The sequence below is a fragment of the Coturnix japonica genome, chromosome 14 (genome assembly GCF_001577835.2).
Source record: "Coturnix japonica isolate 7356 chromosome 14, Coturnix japonica 2.1, whole genome shotgun sequence".
Lineage (NCBI taxonomy): Eukaryota > Metazoa > Chordata > Aves > Galliformes > Phasianidae > Coturnix > Coturnix japonica.
The window spans coordinates 3,988,387-4,012,301 of record NC_029529.1 but is presented as its reverse complement, the minus strand read 5'-3'; the positions used below and the strand labels follow the sequence as shown (position 1 = coordinate 4,012,301).

The following is a 23,915-nucleotide window of genomic DNA, read 5'->3' as shown; positions in this document are numbered from 1 at the left end:
CCTGCCATCCCCATCCCCCCTTTCCTGCACAGGTTCTGGAGTGGTGTGAAATGAGGCCAGACCTGGGTTGTCCCTGCTCCATCTCAGGAGCTCCTCCTTCATTTGGCATTGGCAAGAGCCATTCTTTGGTTATTTTAACACAAAATGGGGCATCTGGAAGTGCAAGAGGGATGGGAACCTTAAGAAATGATAATTGCAGGCTTGGAGCGGTGCTGGAGTTAACAAAAGGACGTTTAATCCAATTCTCAGCTTCTATTTTAGGATCCTTTTAACTTTCCAAATCAGAAAAAAAATATAAAATAAAACAAAATAAAAAAGCAGAAGGAAGAAGGGAGGAACAAAAATCTCCATCACAGTGCAATTTCTTAAGCTTGTTCACAGCCCAAAGGTGAATTTCTGTACGTGTGAGGAGTCTGAAGAAAATCCACTCGGCTGTTTTGGAGGTTTCAGAGCATGAAAGCAACATCTGCTTTCAAAATCAAAAAATAAAAGAAATTCCCTTTGCTCATCAGAGTCAAAATGGGTTTGGGTTTCATGCCTCTGATTGGGTGTACCTTGAGCTGTCCCCTGGAGAAAGCTGGCTGTTCCTGTATTGACTCGGAGAGGATGAAATTGTGTTGTAAACCAAAGGCAGACGAGGGGCAGGGGAAGAGGAGGGCAGGTGGGTGCGATCCAACCTGGGCATGCTTGTATCCCATCCATAGCCGTGGCTCCCTACTTTTCCCATTTAATTAATTGCATGGAAGCTGCTCACAGCCTGCTGCCTCCGGTCAGGGTTTGTTGGGTCCTGGTTTTCTTTTGCTGTTTGCTGTGCGCAGTGCTGCGCTATAGGTGGCAGTGCAGGATGCAGATTGCACACCCTGTGTGAAGTGTGCAGGCTGCACCTGCAGTTCGTCCTGGGGCTTCGTGCAGATCTGTGCAAAATGTGCTTTGTTTTTGCCTGGTCCTTTACAACAACACAACCGTAATGCCCTGGATTTGCCATGACTGTTATATCATTGAGGGCAACAGTGAGGAGGAAGGTCTCTACAATTCAACTGCTACTCTAATAGAGCATTCAGGTGCTCGGAATCCACAGGCACAATGTAACTTGGGCATAGTTTGCTTTTCAAAGGGACCAAGAAGTTATTTCTCTGTATGTTCCTCAGTGCAAGGTCAGATCTATGAAAACACCCTGTATGTACTGGGATTGTGCTGTAAGAGAAAGCATGTGCCTTCTCAGCATCCCATCTATATCTGTACTGTATAAGGACAATAAACCTCCCCAGGTTTCACCACCCACAGCAGATTTTGCCCGTTCTGTTCTCTCTTTGTACAGCTCCCTGCAGTTCTGGGATCAGAAAGAAGCAAAGAAGCAAAATTCATCTCTGTTCTGCAACAGAAAATGCAGTGCTGGCAGGAATGGAGATGCTACCAGAGAGATCATGGTGGGAGTGCAGGATATCATAAACAATTACAGCGAGATGCTTCTGAAAACATCCCTCCAGGTACACAGCTGCAGCTGTTCTGCTTAAACACCTTTAGAAATCTGGCCAGCAGCCCACTGCTCGAGGTGCTAACAGAAGCCAGAGAACAGCAACAGGCATAGGAAGGCAAATCTCCTTTCCACCAGCAAGACGAAGAGAAAAACCCAACTTTTCTCCACGAGCAGCATTGAGAAAACTGCAAGAAGTGAACAGTATGACAGCATGATAGTTTGTACCTGTGTGCATGGCAGCTGGGAACTGTCCTTCCCTTTGCTCAGGACTGGCACTGGGGCCAGCAGCCTGTTTTGTTTCACCTTCAGCAATGCACCGTCCCGGCTCCGATGTGGAGAGCTGCAGCATTTTTCTCTCTTGGGATTTTAATGTCATCTTACACATCAAGAGGATTCAAATGACAAGAATGAATGGCAGTAGCCAACCTCACGGCTTGATATTCTGATGAAATGATGCCCTGGCACATCCATCATGCTGTTTTGCTGTCAAGAGAGCTCCCGTCTCTGCAAGATGAGTGTGGTTTTTTTTTTATGGTGTTTAAAAAAATAAAAAAAGAGCAGGAAGAGGAGGCAAACATCTGTCCTCAAGTCTTACTACTGCACAGATGTAACTTTGGTACAAGGCACAGCTCCAAACAGAGGACATGGATGAGCTCACCCGGATGGAGGTCACACTTGTGAGCGGGAGCAAAGCACGAAGGGTGAGTGTACAGAAGAGCAATGCAAGGAGGATATTTGCAAACCACAGGCCTGCACCATGTGGGGATGCAGATGCTGTGCCAGTTGCCCAGGCAACACTGCCTTCTGCAAGGTGCCCCTTTGTCTTTCCTGAGTTTTAAGTAAGGTGCCTCACTCTAAAATGCAGATTCTCCAAGCTGAAAGGAAGAGTCACCTCCTAATGCTGTAAATAAGACTTCTCTCCTGATGCTCTTCCCTCCTATCTTTTCAGTGCTTGCTTTCAGCTGCACTGCTGGTGGTTACCAAGACATGAAATCCAGAGCAGCTCCATGGGCATTACTTGCTTGGGGTGAGACAGGAGGTCCTCAGCACAGATCCCATAATGAAAGATCATCTCCTCTCCCTTCATTTTTGCTCCTACCGAGAGCTGGGTTGCTCCATTTTGCTGCCTTCCCTTTGATGCACAGAGCCTGCAGGGAATAAAGCCCGGTGGGAGGCTGCTGACGTGGTTTCTTTCCTGTTAGTTTCTTGTATGGGCTGAAAATAAAGACAACGAAGAAGAAAATCTGGGAAAAGTAGTTCAAGGTGTGAAGAATTCATATGGCAGGAAAATACACAAAGTGTTATTGGCTCTGTCCCCTTTGGCTCCAGCCTTAATCGGCTCACCATGCTGTGTGTTTATCCCTCTATTTTTACACATAACAATGGGGAAATGTTAGCGAGTTCCATGCTCAACCAGCCTGTCCCTGCCCCCAGCAAGCAAAGATGACTCTGGCTTCAGCTCACACTGCCTGGCATCTGATTGCAGCCTAGCAGGGTGTTTCAATACCAATAAACATCTTGTTTCCATGAGCAGAGCTGTTTCAGTGACATTCTTTCCCATCTTTTGTGAGCATCCCAGGCCCAGCATAAAATGTTTCATCCATCCCATAAACAGCAGTTTGGCTTCTCCAAGGGTTTGGTATCTGGGGGATGAGAGGTTCAATAGAAAGCTCAGCCCTTTACCCACCCTGGACGGGGGACGTGAAGCTGTGAAACTGCTAAGGAGAGTGCTGAACCATGCAGCATGGAGCAGGAGCCTGAGGGGAAGGTCTCTGCTATCCCAGTTCCTGTCTGACACACAACACCATTATTTTTTGTGCAAGTGCTCAAGAGCAAACCCAAAACTTCTGCAGCCACGCGGAGCTGGTGGGGAATAAGATTAATGGGAGCTACCGGGAGCCTCATCAGTCTTTGTTCAGGGCTCAGAAATCCCGATCGAAACCTGCTGTGACTCACAGTATGTGCTGGCACCAACTCGACCTCGTTGGCATAACGAAGGGCAGATGCTGTTCTAAGCTGTGCTGTATAACCACCGTGATTGCGTTATTGCAGAGGGCTAAAAGGGCAGGGTGAACTCTGCTGACACCACTGCTAGCAGGGTGTCGCTGCACCCATGGCATCCTCTGGGCAGTGAAGCTGTTGTCCTCCTCCTCAGGGTGCAAGCAATGGGAACAGCCTTGAGTTCTTCATGAGATGGATGGGAGCATCTTATGTAGATTTCCATTCCCTCTGCAAGTGCTGTGCTCACACTGACGAGAGCAGTTCTGGTATGGATACATCCTGAGACTCATTGGTCCTGGGGGAATAGATACTTGGATCCATCTGTGTTTCATCTCCTGGGAACTAAGGATGGGTTTGCTCCTTCCTTGAGGTCCAGCCAAGCAGGACCTACCAATAAATAGCCCTTGTTCATGAGCACAATGGAACAGAAACAGATGGAGTTTGGTGGCCAAGCCAAAAACCAAGGCTATTTCAAGTACATGATCCTGAATGCTCAGACATCTCAAAGCACCATAGAGTATCTAAACTTGGAAAAGACCTATAAGGATGATTGAGTACAAGGTTAGAGGCTGTTGGTTTTTTGTTGTTGTTTGCTCTATTTCCCTTTAGTAATTCCTGAGATTTTTCCATAGGTTTTTTTTTTTGTTGTTGTTTTTAGAGACAAATCCACCCATAAACATAAAGGCAAAGGCTGTTTTCACACCAAGGTTTTCCTTCCTCTGCTTCTCATACAGCTTTATTTGTAGGTGGGTCATAATGAGAACTCTGCTGCTATTGATTTTTTCTTTTTAAGAAACGTATGTAACTTGGAAACACTGCAGATATTGCATGGACTTTGGAACAAGATAAGAAGAAAAGGTAATCACATTTGCAGTCTCTCCAGCTAATTAATCTGGACAGCAAACTCGAGCTGTTGTTTCGGGTCCTGGAACAAAGCCTGTGCCTCCTCTGTAGGTTCTCATTTTCTGCAGGAACGTATAAATATCTGATGTAAATCAGCCGGACCCCACAGGGTTCTCACTTCTGACGCACTGTTTTTATAATGGATAGGAGAACTGCTTCTTAGAGACTGACTGCTGCACAGTGAGAAAACAGAAATATTTGCTTGAATTCTTCTAAAATAACAAACGTTCTCCCTTGCTTGGTATAAACTGGAGATGGAATGAGACAGTTAAACAAGTCGTAGGAGCACACTGCAGGGGAAGAAGGATAGAAAACAGGAAAGTGACAGGTTCAGCTTCCCAGTAACTTGGTGCAGGGAGGAATTATCCCTCCTGGATGTGCTGGTGCTGTCCCCAGCCCTGCTGCCCTCCTCACCCATGCTCTGTGGGATCAATGGGATTAAATGAGCGCAAATGAGCCGGGAGCTGGGCTCCTTGGCTGCTGTGGGAAGGCAGCGTGGAAGCTGGCCCCGGTACATCCATCTCCAGCTCTGCATTGAATCTCAGCTGACAACTTCAATAATGATAACAGATATGGCCAAAGCCACTTCGTGTTTCCTTCTGAGGAGGGCAGTGTCCTCCCCCTCCCTCACAGACAGGCTCAGTGATGCATTTGGGGTGTTTGATAAGCCACACTGCCACAGCCCAGAGACACAAAGAAATACGAGTTGGCCATTAACCCAGACCCTTTCTGGGTCCTCAATATCATCACAACCTCAGGAATCCCTCTGGGCTCAGTGCTCACTAGCACTGAAGGCCACCCCAGGCTTCACTTTTAATTTTACCTGAAACTCACCTGACAAGTTACACTGCTGTGATGCCCCAAATACATCCTGTGAGCCTATTCTCCAGGCAGAGGATGGACATCAGGCAGCTCCCAACACATAGAGGGCAGAAATGCTGCGGATGTGGTGGCACATGGCTATGACTGAAGCCAAATGCTACCCTGAAGCTCAGCAGCATAAAGTCGAGCCCTTTTAAGAACTGATAGAATCATAAAGGTTGGAGAAACCACTCAGATCTAGTCCAGCCATCAACCCATCAATGCCATACCACTAAACCACAACACTCTGTGCCACTTTTGTCCTTTTCATGATGGTCACTCCATCACTTCCCTGAGAAGACTGTGCTAATACCTCACCAGTCTTTCTGAAAACAATCATTTCCTAATATCCAAGGCGAAAGGCCTCAAGAAAACTAATAAGTCATGCAGGAAAATTAGAGTAGCTGGACTTCATTACATTGTTTTCTACACGCACAACCCCAAAATCCCTCCTGACACTCAGTCCCTGCAGCCAGCTGTGCCAAGTTACGGGTGAAGGAGCCTGATGGCTCAGGGGTGCTGAGGTTTTCCCCCATCTCACACCCATCTCACATAGAGAATAGCTCAGGGATGTTTATGAAATCAAAGGAAATGAACCCAAAAAGCAGAGGGCATCCCATGCTAAGCAAGCAGGGAGTAATTGGGCTGCACAAATTGGGGAGGATGGGGGGCTTGGCACCATGGTGAACCATTGGCATGCTCTGCTGTCCCCGTGTTTGTGCTGGTGATGGCGAGCTCTCCAGGGCATCATCGGGTTTTACGGCTTGTGCACATTATTAGTGCTTCACAAGTAAATAATGTCATATTTCATTGTTTATTGCTGAAAATGCACAGTAAAAAGGCTAAAGCCTGGAAAGTGCAGAAAATAATTTATGTGGGAGGAATGAATTTCCCATCATGTCAAACCACCACTGGAATTTATCACAGTGCCCTTCAATTTGGGTCTCTGTCCAACGTTGTTAAAGGTCTTCGTCATGCATTTGGGCTCAGAAATTGGAGGTGAACAAAGACCCCTGGCAAACCCTGTGGTCCACAAGCAGATCTGCCCTGTGTGCTGAGCTCTGCATCCCATAAGTAGGGCACAGACTCATTCCTCACGTGGGATCTCAGCCCATGACTGAGGTGGACTGCAGCTGTATGGATTTATGGGCTGTGTTAGGATCTCAGGATGCAGCCATGGGATTTCAGAACAAGGTTTGGAACCCCTACTGCTGCTTTTTCCTTGAGAACCTGGCATGCTGCTGGGTACATGGGCAGCACTGTCAACCAGAGGGAATAACTGTGTTCTAACACTGCTATTTCTGTCTGTGCCATTTATATAAATACACATTCATACACATCTTGTCAGATTTGCACCCAAACTCCCCTCCTGGGCCCAGAACCAGCTCCTTCCCCAAACACACTTCTCTCCAAATTAAAAGAACACTGACTGTAGCCATGGGCAGCATGAGTGTCCTTGGAGCTCTGCTCCTCCAGGTGCTCAGATTTAGGGTTTTGGGGCTAGAGATCGCTCATCAACAGGGCACTGCTTATCCTTGCATGTAGCCAGGGTGCCTTCTGTCAATACACTGGGTTGGCTAAAAGCTGGAGGAACATCTGATAGCACAGAAGACCAAGAAGCTCAAATCATAGTACTACAGAATTGTTGGAAGAGTTGGAAGAGACCACTGAAGGTCATCTTGTCCAACAATAAATGGCCCCTACTTTGGAGGAATCTCATCTCTGGATTCTTGACAGTGGTTGGAAGGTTTTTTGATGGGACAACGCCTCTCCCACACCTCCTATTGAACTTTTGCAGGCTCAGATATTTGAAATAGTATCACACCCAATTGTATCTGGTTAAATATTCAACTAAGTAAACAGCACGGGCAAATCAGGTGGCAAAGAATGCATTTACACACAGACCGTAATCAGAATCTGTGTCATTCCTCGGGTCTGGTTTACCTGAGTGACAGCTTACATAAGTGCTGGGGACTCTGTCCTGGGTGCATAAAGCTCAGCCTAACACAAGTCTTGCAGAGTGACCCAAACAACATCCTGTGTTGTTGATATGACCGGAATGCCCGTATAAGGCTTCCATAGCAGTGGGAATGGCAAAGAAGCATTTTGGAAACACAATTAGATGAAGCACATTAAAAAAACCCAGCAGATTTTGTTAATGCATATAGTCCTTTCCACAATCGTCATGCACAACAGCCTTGACATCCACCACTTTTGAGCACTGTGAGAGGCTGCATGGCCCCTCAGGGAGAAGCAAAGGAGCAAACCCCATGTTCACATGGTGGAGAGGTCAGTCACCTGTGGTCCAGAAGTTCACTTTGACAGTACTCTTGTTTTTCCTTCAGGCTCATGACCCTTACTGACCAGCACAGTCCCAGCTGTGGCAGAGCTGAACCTGCTGAGTTACAGCCCATGCAGGTCACAATGCAGGACGCAGCATTAGTGGCAGGGAAAATGCAAGAAGACATTACATGATCTCTGCTTTAAGAACAATTTTATGCAGCAATTTGCATGACAAAATCCTTATGCAGTGGGTGAACTGTTTGTTTTGTTGCCCTTTAAAAGATCCATCGCTTTGAATGAATCCCATGCAGTGATTTCACCAGGCTTTAACATCCCAGTGCAGAAGACCTCCTCCATGCAATGATTTGCACTGACCCTTCTTGCCATGCCTTTGCCAAAACTGTGGCATAACAAAGCAGCTCTTGCATATAGTGCCCCATCAAGGCACCCTCCCTGCATCTACCAGAGCAGAGCATATTTTCACACTTCATGTTGGAAATACATCTCTCCTAGTTTATATTTGCTCAGGACTGTTGCGTATTTCTGAGGCGAAATCTTGTATTTCAATTCATCACAGGTAAATAGTTACATATGGAGCTAGCAGAGTATTTATTTCTTAACTCATTTTACAAGGTTAAACTCAGAGAACCTCAAACACACATTTGTATTTGACTGAGAGATGCGGTGCTTAGAGTTAATTAGCTATCCTGACACGGTATAGCTTTTAGAGCTATCATTTCTTAGAATGAGAAGGTATATAATGATATATTAGAAAGATTATGAAGGAAGAAAAACATCAGAAAAGTGTCCTAGTTTCGGTGTTGTTCCAAAGCTCGGTATATGGAACAAAACATCCAGGGGAATTAATTACTTTTTTTGTTGAGGTTTCTTGTGAGCTTTTTAAATCCCAAGGAAATCTACGTACAGGAGGGTATCAGTCATCCACACACAGAACTACATAAAGTACCATTAGAGACCCCTCTAAATACATTGATTTTTTTTATCCAGCAGCAGCGTATCAATATTTTAACCACTGACAACAAGATGTAGCCTTCATTATGAAGTATTTTCCTTTGGGTAGCTAAACAACCACATATCAGGGAAAATAAATAGGTTACCTCCCCACAGCTTCTGCCTATGCAGGAAGTGAACTTCTCACACTGCTCTGGCAGAAGAGTGTTGATAAGTAATTCAATGTATTTACTCCCTTCTCCCACCAACAGCTGTCTTATCTAGGCCCTCTTTGCATTATCTGAGCTTTGCTTTTTCACCCCCAAACCACGATGGGCAAAATCCTGAGCTTTCCAGGCTGGGACTGTGCTCATTTCCAGCCCGGCACTCACTCATGGCTGGGCTATATCCATTTGTCTCTATGCCAAAGTCATAATGTGATGAAATAGCTCTTCTACCTGGCATTTATCTCCCACCAATCCCCTTCTGGCCCAGCTATTCCTTCATCAAACTAAACAAACAAAGATTTGTGGAGCACCTCTCCAAGGGCTGAGGGATGCCACTGATAACGCTGCACTCCCTAATCTGACCCCAGTGAACCGCTACATTCAGCCAAGAGCTGCTCCAAGTTTGGCACACAAATGAGTTCTACTACCTAAAGATCTTATGGGGCAGATCTTAGGATGGTTTACCTTGATCTACAGACTCATTCTCTTTCTCCCCTTCCTATCTGACTGGCTTATTCCTCACATCCTTTATAGTATAGACGTTCAGCCAGCTGGGTGTAGAATCCATTCCTACAAGGCTCTTGGCACACAGCTGGCTGAGAACATTAGCATCTGTGACTTAAAAAGGAGTCTTGGCATGGCCTACATTAAAGGTCCACACCTTTCACTAGTTCATTTCATTAATTTGTTCACTTAGTTCATGCTTCCATTTATGGCAAACTAAATGAATACACTTTGCTCAGCCCAAGGTAATTTTGCTCCTGACTGCTCATCTAGAATATCTTTAATGAATTACCAACATGGAAGTTGAACCAGTTCCACTGCTTGCCAATTTTGGGGTGTCTTTAGAGCAAAAATCTGCCATCTCCCAGATAGGGATTATCTGAACCGTGTCACAATCAGCAGCAGTTTTCTGATCTTTATCAGGAGAAGCTGAAGTGCTCCACAGCAAGACAACTCCCCAACAATATTTATTGCCCTGGTAGTATCACCAAGTCCCTACTGCAACCAGCCCAACCCAGGAATCAAAATCAAACTCGCTAAAGCATCTCAGGAGATGCTTTCATGGTCACGTTCAAAAGTGGGTTGAACCTAAAGATTCAGGCTCATACAACCTGGACCTTCCTATTCCCACGCAGTCCTTTCAGTCATCAAAACTTCATCATTCAACACAAAATACTGCCTATTGTGGGCTTTGTTTTCATTTCTTGTTTTACTTATTCATGTTTGCCAGTAGCTCTTTCTCTTCCTAGCAATTCTTTCTCCTCCACACCTGTGCCCCAGTTATAATTGTATTCCACAGTGCTTTTCTTACCCTACATCACTTGGTTTCATGGCCTGTGAAAGAAATACATGCTCTCCCATGCTACTGTGCTGTCCCTGTTATTATTGCACAAGAAAACCCTCTTGCTGATCACACCTTGTTCACAACCTGGATTAGGAGCACTCCTTTCATTACACTGCAAATAAAAACTTGGTGTTATTTTGCTTTCCTGAAAGCCATTAATCCATTAATCTGAGCTACTTAGTGGCATTAGAAGTAGAAAAGCAGCTCAGTTCTCCTTGGAATTTACTGCAATGTTTGGTTTTTTAAATCTCTTCCTCTTGGCCCATGGCAATACTCAACTCCTCCAACCAGCCAGAGAGAGGAGAGATAGGAAATGGGTTAGGGTTCCCACTGAGGTTGGGATCATCCTTGGCTGGAGACGATGCCAAAAGCCAACATCTCCTCCTCTTCAGAGATGGAGAGCAGAAGCTTCCTCCCGTCCTCCCCTCCGAAGGTGCAAAACCACTTGTAATACAGGACACACTCCAAGCTCTGCCCAGCTCACATGCCCAGCAGCTTGGGGCAGTATGGGTTGCTGGAAGAGGCATGCAGGTTCAACAGAGGGCAAGCTGGGAGATAAGCCAAGCTCTGGACTGGTCTGAAAACATGACATGAAAACCGGTCATTACTTCTTGGGTCATTGACTTTCATTTGCCATGGATTAGTCCTAAACTTATTTTTCTATCAACTTTCTCAAGGAAAGTTTGGTTGTTGTTTTAATTATTATTACTATTGTTTTAAAGGATAAAAAGCTCACCTGGCATTGGCTGTTAAGATTCCAACTCAAAACCAGACACAAGATTCTACATCCATTATTTCATTCAAGTTTTTCCAGAGACCATTCTCACCCTTAGGAGTCACACACAGGGCAATGACTAAAGGTTATTTTTAGCGAGAACAGGCAACCCTGCAGCAACCCTCTTCTGTGGATAAATGGTATTAAGTGGTTTTCTAACAGTAAGTCCAGTAAATTCAGACGTCAAGGAAATGACAAAGCGTGCAAAATAGAATCCTGGAAAAACAGACACTGATGTAGCAAATGCCTGGATGGGAAAGCACCCATTTAACCACATGCACTTGAAACATCTCTGAATCAAGAGACACAAGATCCAACATGGGCATGTGTAACAAATGCATGAGCTTGTTTGTTCATGCTGAGCTTGTGCAGGCTGCTTATTGCAAAACAGCCTGTTCCTGAAGGTCAGAGCAGGAGTCAGGCAAGGGTGAAACGATACAGAAATGTTCCTGAGATAAATCAGAGGGTGGCTCTCAGAGCGTCCCACGTCACCGCATGAACTGCAATGCACTTATTGGTCAACCCAGCATCAATAAGAGCAACACCCTAGGAGACAAATGCAACCCTAATGTGTACAATAGTACTCAGCGTGTTCAGTCAACCTCCCTCCAACAACAGCAATTCTGTCAATAGGAAGTGAACTGCTCATTCTGATGTTCTAAAAGAAGACTTAAGGTTTCTCCATCTCACATCAGAACAAACCACATGTCTTCTGCCCCAGTGCTATGACCACTAACATCAAACACCATCCAAATGGCCAGACTTTCTCACCATTGTAATTTTCACCCCATCCATGCCTCAGGGTGTTATCAACTCTGCACCATTCTTGTGAGGTAACCATTGCAAAATTAGTGTTTTCACTTTTTTGCCAGCTGCTGCAGAGGATTTTTCCTGAGCCCCAGGCTGCTGTTTTGGAACTGATGGCACTTTAGCTCATCGCTGTGAAACAACAGCATTTCTCTTTCAAGATGCCCAGAAGGAAAAGTTGACTTGTAAAGCCTTCATAGTCTATTGGAGCAAATGGAGTAATCAGATGCTGGCCTACTATGGAAGGAAGCAGGCAGTAGTTGCTCTTCACAACACATACAGAAATACAGATATTTAAAACAAAATCTTAAGTTTTGCCAAAGTTAATTCAGCTGCCAGAAAAGATCTTGTCATGCAGCGTACTGATAACCTTTTCAGTTTTCTTTCCCTTAGCCTTTTGTAAACCAGCTCTGACACCTGCTTTGGGATTTACCTTTTCTTTCTAACTTGGCTGTATTTATTTCGGTGTTGGAGCCTGGGAGCATGACTCAATAAGAAGTCAGTCATCACTATCACAACAGATAGACTAGCTGAAGTTCATGTCATTGCATGTTTTGCATAATCAGAATCAGATCAGTGAGGTGTTTATCTGCCATGTGGATTACAGTTCTGAGAATACCGTATTTGTTACCTTTGTCTTTTTACTCCTCCTCCTTTGGGACATGAGGCCAGCCCCCACATCATGTGATTGGACACCATATACTACTGATCTCCAAACACTCCTGGTTCTTGCGGTCTGTGACAGATGGACAGACGCATACAGACAGATCTCCAGGCCAACTAGAGGAGAGCCACAATGAACCTTCTTCCTTTCTTCTCCATTGAAACCTGGATCCTCTTGCTTGTTTTTGTAGCCCTCCTGATAACGTGAGTAAAATAGACTGTATTGGTTCTATGTACGTGACATTTTCCTATTCTTGCTGCTGTTCATTCTCATGCAAATCATCTGCTTCAGAACAAGTAGATAGGTGTGATTTCCAGTCTCTAAAATGTTCTGAAAACTAGGATAGGAGCCTGAAGACCATATGGATGAGTGATCTTACTCCACGGTTTGGAACGTGTACAGGCACTTTTGCAGTGTTTTTACTAAGCAATAGTAAGGCAATAATCAAATTATAATGGCATCAAGCATTTGTTACCATGGATTGTATTAGCTGGCATGGCTCATTGTCAACAGAAATAACCTGAAGAAGACAGTGCCCCTCCAAGTGAGGTTGCTCTGTGGAGGAGAGCAGGCAGTAAATGATACTACTGGCAACCTGCAAAGGTAGGGAGCAGCAGCAAGGCACCAGTAGAGCAGCTATAGGACCAGCTCTCACCCAGCTCCTTCATAGTACAAAGGTGCTACATATAGGGGCATAGCACAGATATTCATGTGCGTGTACCCAGGGGAACATCACCCACACCTGGTTCCCCCTCAGCCCTTTATAGGAGGAAGGAAGCAAGCCCAGAGCAAGCTCAGTTCCTGCTCCTGGCTTTCCAGACAAACCCATCAGGCAGTTCCTGTGGAGGCAGCTGTGCCAGCAAGAAAATGCTGTTGTTCACCCAGCTGGTGCTGCTCATTGCTGCACTGCAGAGGGGTTGGCTGAAAATTCCCCTCTGCTGGGATGCACATCATCTCCCCTGGAAGTCCCTGCTTACAAGACTGGACTGACAAACTTTGTAGCGCTGACAAGCCCTTAGGCAAGACAGCATGTTGCTGGCCATAAACCTTAATGATTAATGTGGTGCACATGAGCACAACCCATTTATCTGCCCTGGCAGTGCTCCAGCTGTGATGGTTCAGTAAACTGCAAATTTCTGGCCTTGCTTTTTTTTTGAACCCATTCCTGTGATTTGGAACCCTCACAAACCCACTGGGGACCCTCATGATTGACCCAAACCTTCCTATCCTGATAACTCTGGCAATGCAGGACCGCTGGCTGCCACACTCCCACCTCCCGCAGCCATTTGCAATTCTTTTGCTGCTAAAAGGATGAAACTCAGATGTCTGTGCTGATATCTGAGCTAAAATAGACCTTCAGTGCCCATCAGCACCAGGAGGCTGCCTACAGACCTTGTACCTGTCCAGGGAAATGCTGTCCCAGTCCACACATGAACAGTGACCGGGCATTTCTGGTTCACTTCTGTGATAAGAAGATGTAATGATTATTCTCTTGCTTCATAATGAACGACCCTTTTCCTCCTGCCAAAAATTATGTCACGTTTTAGCCATAAGAGCATTAGATTGCATTTCCCTGGCTACGTTTCAAGTAGATTAAGCCCTCGCCTATGTTCCTATAGCATTGCAGGCTTTTGCAAACAGCCAAGTTCAGCATTCCCTGCTCCTCCAGCAGCCCCAGCTGCCCGTGAACATTATGAGTGAGAATCCATAAACATTTTATACTTTGCACTGAATTAACATTTGACAGAGACATTAAAAACTGACAGACTGAGTGCCGACAAATGTCCGTTCCCTCATTTTTGCCCACCCGGTTTGGACCATAGGATGAGGTCCAGCTGTGTGCTCCAGCAGAACCTCTCTGCTGGGGACACCCATTGCATTTGGGGCTGCTATGTTTGGCGTAGTTATCATCTCCATCAAAACCCCTCTATTTCCCCAGCTTTACAGCAAAGCTGCCCCAGGGCACAGCCGTGCTGCCACCATCTCTAAGCCCAAACAGGATCTCTGATAACATCCCTCTGCCAAACCTTTGCAGCTTTACATCCCTTCTGCAATGAACCGCTCGCTTGGGGAGCTGCAGCTCCTAACCAAAAGCAAATATTTTGAAGAGCTCTTTCAACACAGCCAAAGACGAGCTTCAAAGGGCTGCAGCCCGGGCCCTTGTTGAGAAACAGAAGGCCCCGAGGTAGAAGTAATAACTTTACAGCTGCCAAAAAAGGGTGCTTCAGAGGGAAGAAATCTGCAAAGCCGTCAATAAAATCTAAAGAGAACGCTATCAAGAGGAGAGTTCCTGATGCACCACTGTGCTGACGGGGGGCTGTGGGGAGGGAGAACAATAAATGAAATTAAAGTGCAGCCTGACAAAAGCCCTGTTTGGGACATCACTGCTGGCACAGCTTTGATTCCCCTTCAATGAAAACATGTGAGCTTGGTGTTCCTTCTCCCAGCTTTGTTTTCCACCTCTCCTTTCAGCTGGCAATGAGCTCCTCTTTTGCATGTTGCTAAAGACTTCAAGGTCCTGTTCCCACCAGAGCCCCTATGCTCTTACAAGGCAGATGCTTTAACCCCACACCATCTCTTTGAGGATGCATGGCAGAAATGGGCCCTACTGTGTTTGTTTTACCAGGCAATAATCCTTCAGGCCACTTATATCTAGCTCCTGATTCAACCACCTCTACACAGAACCAAGGGGACACTGCTATAGCTCAAGAGCCATGGCAACACAGTGCTCCATTGTGTTTTCTGTCCTACAGATATGGAACATGGCCATTTGGTTTGTTCAAGAAGCTGGGCATTCCTGGGCCAAAACCACTGCCTTTCTTTGGGACATGCCTGGAATACCGCAAAGTAAGTAACTGCATGCTCCCTGGCTTGAGAGATGCCTACAGCTGTAGCTGAGTAGATATACAACAATGACAGGTTATCTCGAAATGCCAGGCTCTGCTCCAACACACAGGCTCTGCAAAGACCATGCAGGACGAGGGCTCAGGAGCACATATTAGCATAGTACACGTTCCTGTGTCCTCTGCAGTGCTTCCAGGGAGGGGAGCACTGGCGACAGCCCTCAGCATCATCTTGGAGATGCTCCTCCCAACCATCTATCTCCAGCATCATCTCCTCCACTGTGCCCTGAATTCATTCTTAAATTGTTTCCCACAGGGCTTCTTGGAATTTGACACTGAGTGCTTCCAGAAGTATGGGAAAATCTGGGGGTAAGTATTTGCATGTACCAGCCATCTCTTCTTGAGCTAAAATCACAATCCATACAAAGGGGAGAAAGAAATCACTGCAGAAAGCTCTCTTTCCCTACAGCCCTGATGGTCCCAGCTCAATGAGCACAGCACTGGTTGGGTGCACACGGGGCTCATGTTAAAGCATGGCATGCACAGGGCTGTGCCGCTGTCATTCTATGTGGAAATTGCTTTGACCCGTACTAGGAAGGCTGTTCCAAAGCCAATAACAAAAGGTCCTCACCCCTAAAAAAATCAATGGCAGTGCCTCTCATTATTTAAGTGGGAACCTAGAACTGGGAACTCAAGTTTCTCTGGTTCAAACAGAAAAATCACTGCAGATCTTCCTCATACCACTGACCCAGCCCTGCAAACTTCAGCAGCTCTTGCCACTCTCCTGCAGACATCTCCTATGGCTTTTACAGCTTCTGCTATAGCTTGGGCTGCAAATGTACATACCTTCTGCAATGCACCCATTGGCCCCTACAGGAGTTTACAACTTTGAGTCCAAGAAACATATCTTGGCACGAAAGGGGAAGATACATACAAAATCTGGTCAAATCTATATCTGCTCCAGGAGAGCATTCAGAACTGGCAGCTTAAAAAGACAATAGCAAGGCTCAAGCTTTATCTCCAAGGCTATTTCAGTGCTGGAGCCCAAGTCTCCAGACACCAAATTCATGAGATTGGAAGGGGTCGAACAAGTTTCCTTTTAATACTGTAATGTGTTTAAGAGTCTGGAAAAACACAGAGAACCAAGGGAGAAAGAGAAGATGCTTCATTTAGTATCTGGTCCTTTGAGGGACTGATCCCTCATTTCCCAGTGCATCTGGAAGGGCCTAAGGCCCCTTTATCATTAACAAAAACAGATGGGAGATGGTCTGTAAGTCCTCTTCCATCTCCAATTTCTACATTTCTGCACTTCAGCTCTTGCAGAACAGTGAGGCTAGTGATGGAAGAGGGTTTGCTTAACACATTTTCTTTCATGGGCATCAGCCAAGCCTCACAGCTCAACTATTTGGGGTTGTTCACCTCTCTCCTCTCTCCCCCCACCAGGATTTATGATGGCAGACAGCCTGCATTGGTTGTCATGGACCCACAGATCATCAAAACCGTCCTAGTGAAAGAATGCTACTCCACCTTCACCAACCGCAGGGTAAGAGGGCAGCACTGCCGTGTACCACACAGCCCAGAAAACAAAATGCAGGAGGAGAACATCACGCTAACTGTGCACAGGGCTTCCCAGAGGGACTGGGACTGCACTGTTGGGATTACTGCAAGCAGCCACTGTATGTCACTGTTCCCCTGCCTCAGAGCCTGGGGACTGCATAAACCAGACTGCACGCCAGCACTCTAAATACTGCTCACCCCTCTCTCTGTATACACAGAGGCACAGAGGATGAATTTGAGAGACTGTGTGAACCAGCTGGGGTGCAGGCTCTGAGCTATGCTGCCAGGTGTGAGCACGCTCATGCTCTCGGGCACTGGGCCTGTTTGGATGCTTATACTGTTTATGGAGATGGCACCTCAGTTTGCTGACTGCAGGAAAGTGTGTGATGTATATACTTATGTACACACCCCCATTCCTGCCAGTAAACTGCAAACCTTCCTGGGTTTAACACCTCACCTTCTTCCCTCCAGCACATAGATCTAGCAGGGGAGCTGAGGAATGCTGTCTCATTAGCTGAAGATGATCAGTGGAAAAGGCTCCGTACTGTGCTCTCTCCAACCTTCACCAGTGGGAAGCTAAAGGAGGTAAAACACAGAGGGTGGAGCTCAGGCTAAATCAGAAAGTCAGGAGGTTGTTTTCTGGCTGAGATAGTCACAGGGGTCTGATTTCTTTGGCCTGTTTAATTTATGCCTAACGCAAAGAGGAAAAAACAGACACGAAGTAATAACACAGCAGAGAAATTGTATTTGCAAATATTCCTGAAAATCCCTGCAGCCTCCGTAAGCCTGCCTTAGAGGAGTAGAATGCACTGTAGTATCCATCTCTGCTTTGTGTTGCAGATGTTTCCTACAATGAAGCACTTTGGGGAGATGTTGGTGAAAAATGTTCAAAAAAGAGTGGAAAAGGACAGCTCTGTCCCTGTGAAGGAGTAAGTAGCTGCTGGGAGCAGCAGGCTAAGCAGCAAGCTTTGGTAGCAGGTGCTGGGACTCTTCCATTACTTGAACACAGTTTGCTTGCTAGCAAAACCAACCTCTGACATGAGGTGTGGGGCACTGGGAACCTGGCTGGGAATGCTAAGGGGAAAACTGAACTGGGATGTTAGAGTATTCCTAAAGGCAGAGACCCACAGAGAGCATTCAACAGGGAATTAGAAGGGGGAAAATAGTACTCCAGCCTCACCCTATGTGCACTCAGGTCCATGATGGCTGAATTTCACAGGAAAACCCACTTTCCCCCACATATATGTCCATTCTTTTTCACCCTAAATACCTCCTAGTTACCATCACAAATACCATCTCAACACAGGAGCTCTCAACAAGAATTTAGACTGGAATGTGGCATAGGCACTAGGAAAATTATACTCACATCAAATATTTAACCACAGTGTCTTTTCCATCTTTTCCTCAGCTTCTTTGGAAGCTACAGCATGGACGTAGTCACCAGCACTTCCTTTGGTGTGAACATCGACTCCATGAACAACCCCAAAAGCCCCTTTGTCAGAGAGATGCAGAAACTGACCAAGTTTGACTTTGCTAATCCAGTCTTCGTCTTGGCATGTAAATAACTTTATAAAGAAAACTTAATTCAGGTGTTGAGCTTAGCAAGCATACCAGACACCGGTGCATCTTCTAGATTAGCTAATGGGCAGTTACTAACACAGAAGACTCGATGGCTTTTGCCTTGTTGTTTCCTCACTGATAGCTCCACACTACAACACCAGGAAGGAGGTGGGCAAGAAAAATAATGGTGGTAGGTGCCATAGTAAAAGGTGACACGTTCTTTGTCTCTTAAAGCAAAGATTATACCCAGCTCAGTTATGCCCAGTTCACATGAAGATGGGAGAGGGCTGGGTGAAGATAAACTATCCCACGAGGAAAGGAACAAAGCTCAGGCAAAGAAAGAAAAGAAGGGAAGTAATTTGTCATTAGCATGGATACTTTCCTCAGAAACACTTGTAGCTTATTTTATACGAGGTAGGGCTTATTTACACTACAGAAATCCAATCTCAAATTGTTTTTCAGTCGTATGTCCGTTCCTTATCCCTCTTATGGCCAAGATGAACATCAGCTTTTTTGACAGTAATGCTGTAGATTTCTTCATGAGGTCTATTGACAAAATTAAGAAGGATCGTGAAAGAGAGACTTACAAGGTAAGCAGGCATGAACTCGTTATCAATTGTGGCAGCAACTTCCTTTTTCTCATTACAATCATGTGAAATATCACCACTTAAGGGTGATGATACCAAAGATGAAGCCAAAGTCCAGTAACTCAGCATGGATTCCTGAACTACTATGTTGTAAACACACTTTTAATGCCTTGGGAAAGGTCTCATTTGAACAGCGCTGGCAGAGAAGCACAGTGGACTTTGTACACCCATGATCTAAGGCGGAATCCAGATAAAGGCAGAATGAGATTAAGCCTGGGTTTGCAAAACTTGTGATAAAACAGCAGACTAAGCCACTTGTCTTCTTTGAAGATTAGGAAGGGGATAAGAGAAAGCAGAGTAGGCAGCACAGGGGCACTGGACAGCAGCGCTGCCTCTTGGGATTGTGCCCTCCCATCTCCCATTTCAAACACAGAAAATGTTTCCCAGCAATTTTCTCCCTATGAGAAGTTTGGATCCCTTTTCTGAAATTCCTTTTGAGACACCGCTTTCCTATCCAGTGCCTTCATGAAAAAGGTAGATTGGTTTTGAAATAGAATATAAGGGCTGCGTTTTACAACAGGAAAGCCACATGCATTGCAGAGATGCTTCCAGTTTTAGAGCAGTGCCCAGGATGTGAGGGCTTTGTCTGAGCTCCCCCAAGGACCTGTCACCAAAGAAATTCTGCTCCTCTTTGCAGGGCAGAGTAGATTTCCTGCAGATGATGATTGAATCCCAGAAATCAGACAGCAACGGGATCAGTGATGGGAAGCACTCACATAAAGGTAACAGCATCCACATGTTGGGGGAGCAGGGTCTGTGGGAGCAAGGAAAACATGGGGAGCTGTTTCCCAGAGGAAGGCTCCAAGGATGCCCATTGCTCAGCTCCAGGCTGGAGCCCATCCCCTGCTGCCAGCACCAGAAGGTCCCTTGGCAGGGAGTCAATCATATTTACCCAGGAAATTCTCTGACTCCTCTCATCAAATGATGCATTTCACACAGAGCAGCCATAGATGTGTAACCAGAAAACCAAAACAAACCTGCCCCAACCCCACCCATTGCTCCTTGTTCCTCTCTGGAATCATCAGCACCATTTCTCAACTCTCCACATCCTTTCTCCTCCAGCCCTGAGTGACATAGAGGTCCTGTCACAAGCATTCATCTTCATTTTTGCTGGGTATGAGCCCACCAGTAACACACTTTCTTACCTGGCTTACCTGCTCGCCTTGCATCCTGATGTACAGCAGAAGGTGGTGGATGAAATAGATACTGTTCTACCCAACAAGGTAAGGGGATGCCAAATGATGGTCCCAAACCTTCTGTACCTGCTGTCCTCCTAACCCAGTCAGGACAATGACCATAGCTCTGAAACATCCTCCACTGGGATATTCCAAGTGCTCCAAGGCACACACAGACAGCTCAGCCCTGTAGTGGTTTTCTTTTTGCAGCTGAAGCTTTACAGATCAGTGCCCCAAACAAACCTGTTTGCCGTACTCTGCACCCATGAGCAGATTAATTGATAGGCATTTCCACCACTCACGGATAGGAAATATAACCAACAATGCAATTTCTACCTTGTACTTTGTTCTTCAATGAATTTGAAACATAGCTGGGGCAGGAGGGGATGGGGACATTGGTTCCAACACTCATTTTAGGAAAAACCAGTCCTTATGCCAACAGACGTGATCACATCTCACCTGTTGTCCACAGGCTCCGCTCACATATGAAGCAATAATGCAGTTGGATTACCTTGACATGGCCGTGAGTGAAACCCTCCGGCTCTATCCCCTCGGAGGACGGATTGAGAGGGTCTGCAAGAGAGATGTGGAAATAAATGGGGTGACCATTCCAAAAGGAACCATTGTTATCATCCCACCTTACACCTTGCACCGCAACACTGAGTACTGGCCAAACCCAGAGGAGTTCAGACCAGAAAGGTACGAAACTGCAAAACACGTAATGAAAGAGAAGAGAGATCCTTGCTGCTTTTTCCTCACATAGTAATTAAGTATTAATCTGATTAGCTTCCTAATGGTGTTCTTCCTATCTTTTCACTAACAATACGAAAAAGAAATCGCAGGCTCATGAAAATGTCATTTTAAGAAGAAAATGAGCTTTGCAGTTAAAGCAGGGTTTCAAGCAATGTAATCTCATTGGGGAGAATAATATTGACACCTCATAAGATCCTGTATACAACCTTTAGGTTTGCTGAAGGCACGTGTGTAGATAGCTAGAGTCCATCTTTGTGTACCTTTATTGCTGAGACGTAATGGCATAAAAACGAGCAAGTTTGCATAGGGCACCAGTGGGAGATCTCCAAATAAGTAAAGACATTTATGTTTTTGCTTTCTTGCGGCCTTCATTTTATCCCCAACATGTGTTGTTACCCAGGTTCAGTAAGGAAAACAAAGACAGCATTGACCCATACACGTACCTGCCTTTTGGAGCTGGTCCCAGGAACTGCATCGGGATGCGATTTGCTCTCCTGACTCTGAAAGTTGCCATCGCTGCCATATTGCAGAACTTCACCTTCCAGGTCTGCAAAGAAACTCAGGTGAGGAACACAGAGACGACCGATTGGTACCCAAGTAATGGCTGAATTTCCTTCCTTTCATCTCATTTCATTTCCTACCTTCATGTGCTCTTTTTCCCTCTCTCTGTTCCAGATCCCTCTCAAGCTGCTTTCACAGGGACTCCTGACCCCAGAGAAGCCCATCGTTCTCAAGTTAGTCCCTCGGACCAACACTGCCAATGCATAGAACACAACTGTGTCTGCCTCAGTTCCCTGCTGTCTACTGAGCCCTGTGCTAACAAAGGGATCACACACCGCAGGAAAACTCTCATCCACGCACAGACACAGAAGTGCAACTTCAGCTCATTCTGGAAGCAATTACTACATATTTACCAAATAACATGGCTGTCAGAAATGTAACCTGGATCACTGGGCAGTGGCAATACACAGCCCCATTCATTTGATTGCAGAAATCAAGAACTAAATCCAAATGAGAAGCTGATCATCCACTCCCTTCTAAGGGGATGTCTCCATCTGGAAAGCAGGAATTATTGTTGCATCCAAGAGAAACAAGGTGTGATGGAAACACAGATCTCCAAACCTCGCTGAGCAGGGATGGGTGACTTTCTTCTTGGTGTATTGATGCTTGAAATTTTCTGTGTTATAATTGAGCCGACTGGTGTGAGACTATATCCTAGTTACCAATCCTCTCCTGTGCCATGTGTTAATTAAACTAAAGTGTGTACAAATACTGTCATTAAAAATGTTTGAGAGCTGCTCTGTGTTGTGTATAGCAGCTGATCACTTCCTATTTAAAAACCGTATTCAGCCTCAGCCCTTGAAATTACCCATGTACATTGCTTTCCACTTAATTTAATGAATCTGATCCTTCATTTAATGCGATCAAGCCCTCCCATTTGTACAGTATTTTACAAACACTCCAACTCCCACCTCTCCATCTGATTAAGGGGTTGCCTCTGGTTCAGCACTGGCCAGACCTCTGCTGTGTTAGAGCTGCAGAGGAGAGATTGCAGTTCTGGGAGATGGGGACAGCACTGCAGGAGGAACACTGCTCCTGGGCATGGCTCAGGTCTGCTGCCTTGCATTGCTCATCATGGGAGCTCAGCCTGGTGCAAGCAAACTTAGACCATTCCAGACCACATAAACTGGGACTAAATATCAAAAGCCAAGTGAGAGGTTCTCCTGGATCTAGATTTCACATGTTATTTAGCCCTGGTGTATTGTGCTGGCTGTGATGCCTACAAACCAAGCAGGAGCTGATCAAGTGGGAAAGGTCTGGGGAAGATATGCAAATAGCTGAAGTTACCCCTTCACTTCCTCCTTGCATCCTTTGCTCCAAGGCATGTTTCTCAATGCACTTATTATGGTCTATAATTTCCTCTCATGCCCACATGCTTTTATCTTTAGTCTCCAGCAGACTGAACTGCAACGTGATCCAAATGCTACAATCCAACATAGTACAGATTTATTCAAGAATTAACGTCCTTTTAATGGTGACGGCAATTAACTGTTTGAGAGCAGACAGCCAACAGCTTGTTAGGCTCTTGATCACTGGGAATCCTTTAACCAAAGCCATCAGTTCTTCAGGAAGACACAGTAACGTTCCCCTGGCTTTAATTCAAGAGTTAGCAGCTTGCGCTGTCCCAAAAGGCAGATAAAACAATTAGAGTGCTCCCTTCTGATGCATCATCTGTGAAAAATTGTTTGGGTTTTGCTATGTACACAGAAAGGCGTGGTTGGAAGTGCTGCCAATAAGGCTGTGCTTGGTTTAAAGCATTGCACATCTCTTAGCAGGGGTTAAAAGCTTCTGGTGAAACAGCTGGACCCGCAGCAGCCAGCGCTGATGGAAGAGTGCAACATCCCTGCCTTGACAGAATGGTTAAAAATGCTGCTTTTTTTTTCTCCATCAAAGAGAAAACACAGTGGTAGGTTAAAGTAACTCCAGACTCAGTGAGGAGGAAGGAAAGCAGGAATCACCATGAAAGCAGCAAGTCACACATAGGCCAAACAGCTGCACTGAGACAGAGGAAAGCTATTTTAGTGCCTCACGAACCAGACAAAGCTCACACACATGGTGCTGGGAGCAAGAGCCAGGTAAGCCAACTGCATCCCAGTGCAATTTCTACCCTGTACAGGGAGATCACAAGAGTAACCATACACACTATTCTTCCAAGTGTGAAAAATGTGACTAAAAAACTGGTGTCAGCTCATTATGGCCTGCCAGGACTATCGTAACAGCCCACAAATGATGGGCAACAGAATCATGGGGTGAGTCTTCCAGAAGGATATCAAATTCTCTGTGCCTTACCTCCATAAAATGACTTTGCCTTTATGGGCTGCCTCCATCCTTCCCATCGCCCTGCTGTCCATCACCACCCATAGCCTTCCCTCAGAAGGAGACAGGCCAGGAAACTGCCTGTTCTGCAAGCTGTGCAGCCATTGCATTCATTTCCACCCTTTTGGCTGTTTCCTCTCGAAACCAGAGGCACTACTGTTTAAACCAAAGATCCCAGTGTGCTCTACTTTTGAGTGTTTTTACTG

The 23,915-nt window shown here is 45.7% G+C and overlaps 1 protein-coding gene across 1 annotated transcript; it reads left to right on the top strand.

Annotated features, from left to right (window-relative positions):
* Positions 1 to 12,341: 12,341 nt before the first annotated feature.
* On the top strand, positions 12,342 to 22,131 carry LOC107320785 (cytochrome P450 3A9-like). Its single transcript, XM_015877005.2, has 13 exons — positions 12,342 to 12,500; positions 15,051 to 15,144; positions 15,457 to 15,509; positions 16,584 to 16,683; positions 17,169 to 17,282; positions 17,538 to 17,626; positions 18,106 to 18,254; positions 18,720 to 18,847; positions 19,542 to 19,626; positions 19,967 to 20,127; positions 20,552 to 20,778; positions 21,233 to 21,395; positions 21,508 to 22,131. Exons 1-13 carry the CDS (start codon positions 12,430 to 12,432, stop codon positions 21,598 to 21,600), a joined length of 1,527 nt encoding a protein of 508 aa, XP_015732491.1. The 5' UTR covers positions 12,342 to 12,429; the 3' UTR covers positions 21,601 to 22,131.
* Positions 22,132 to 23,915: the final 1,784 nt, after the last annotated feature.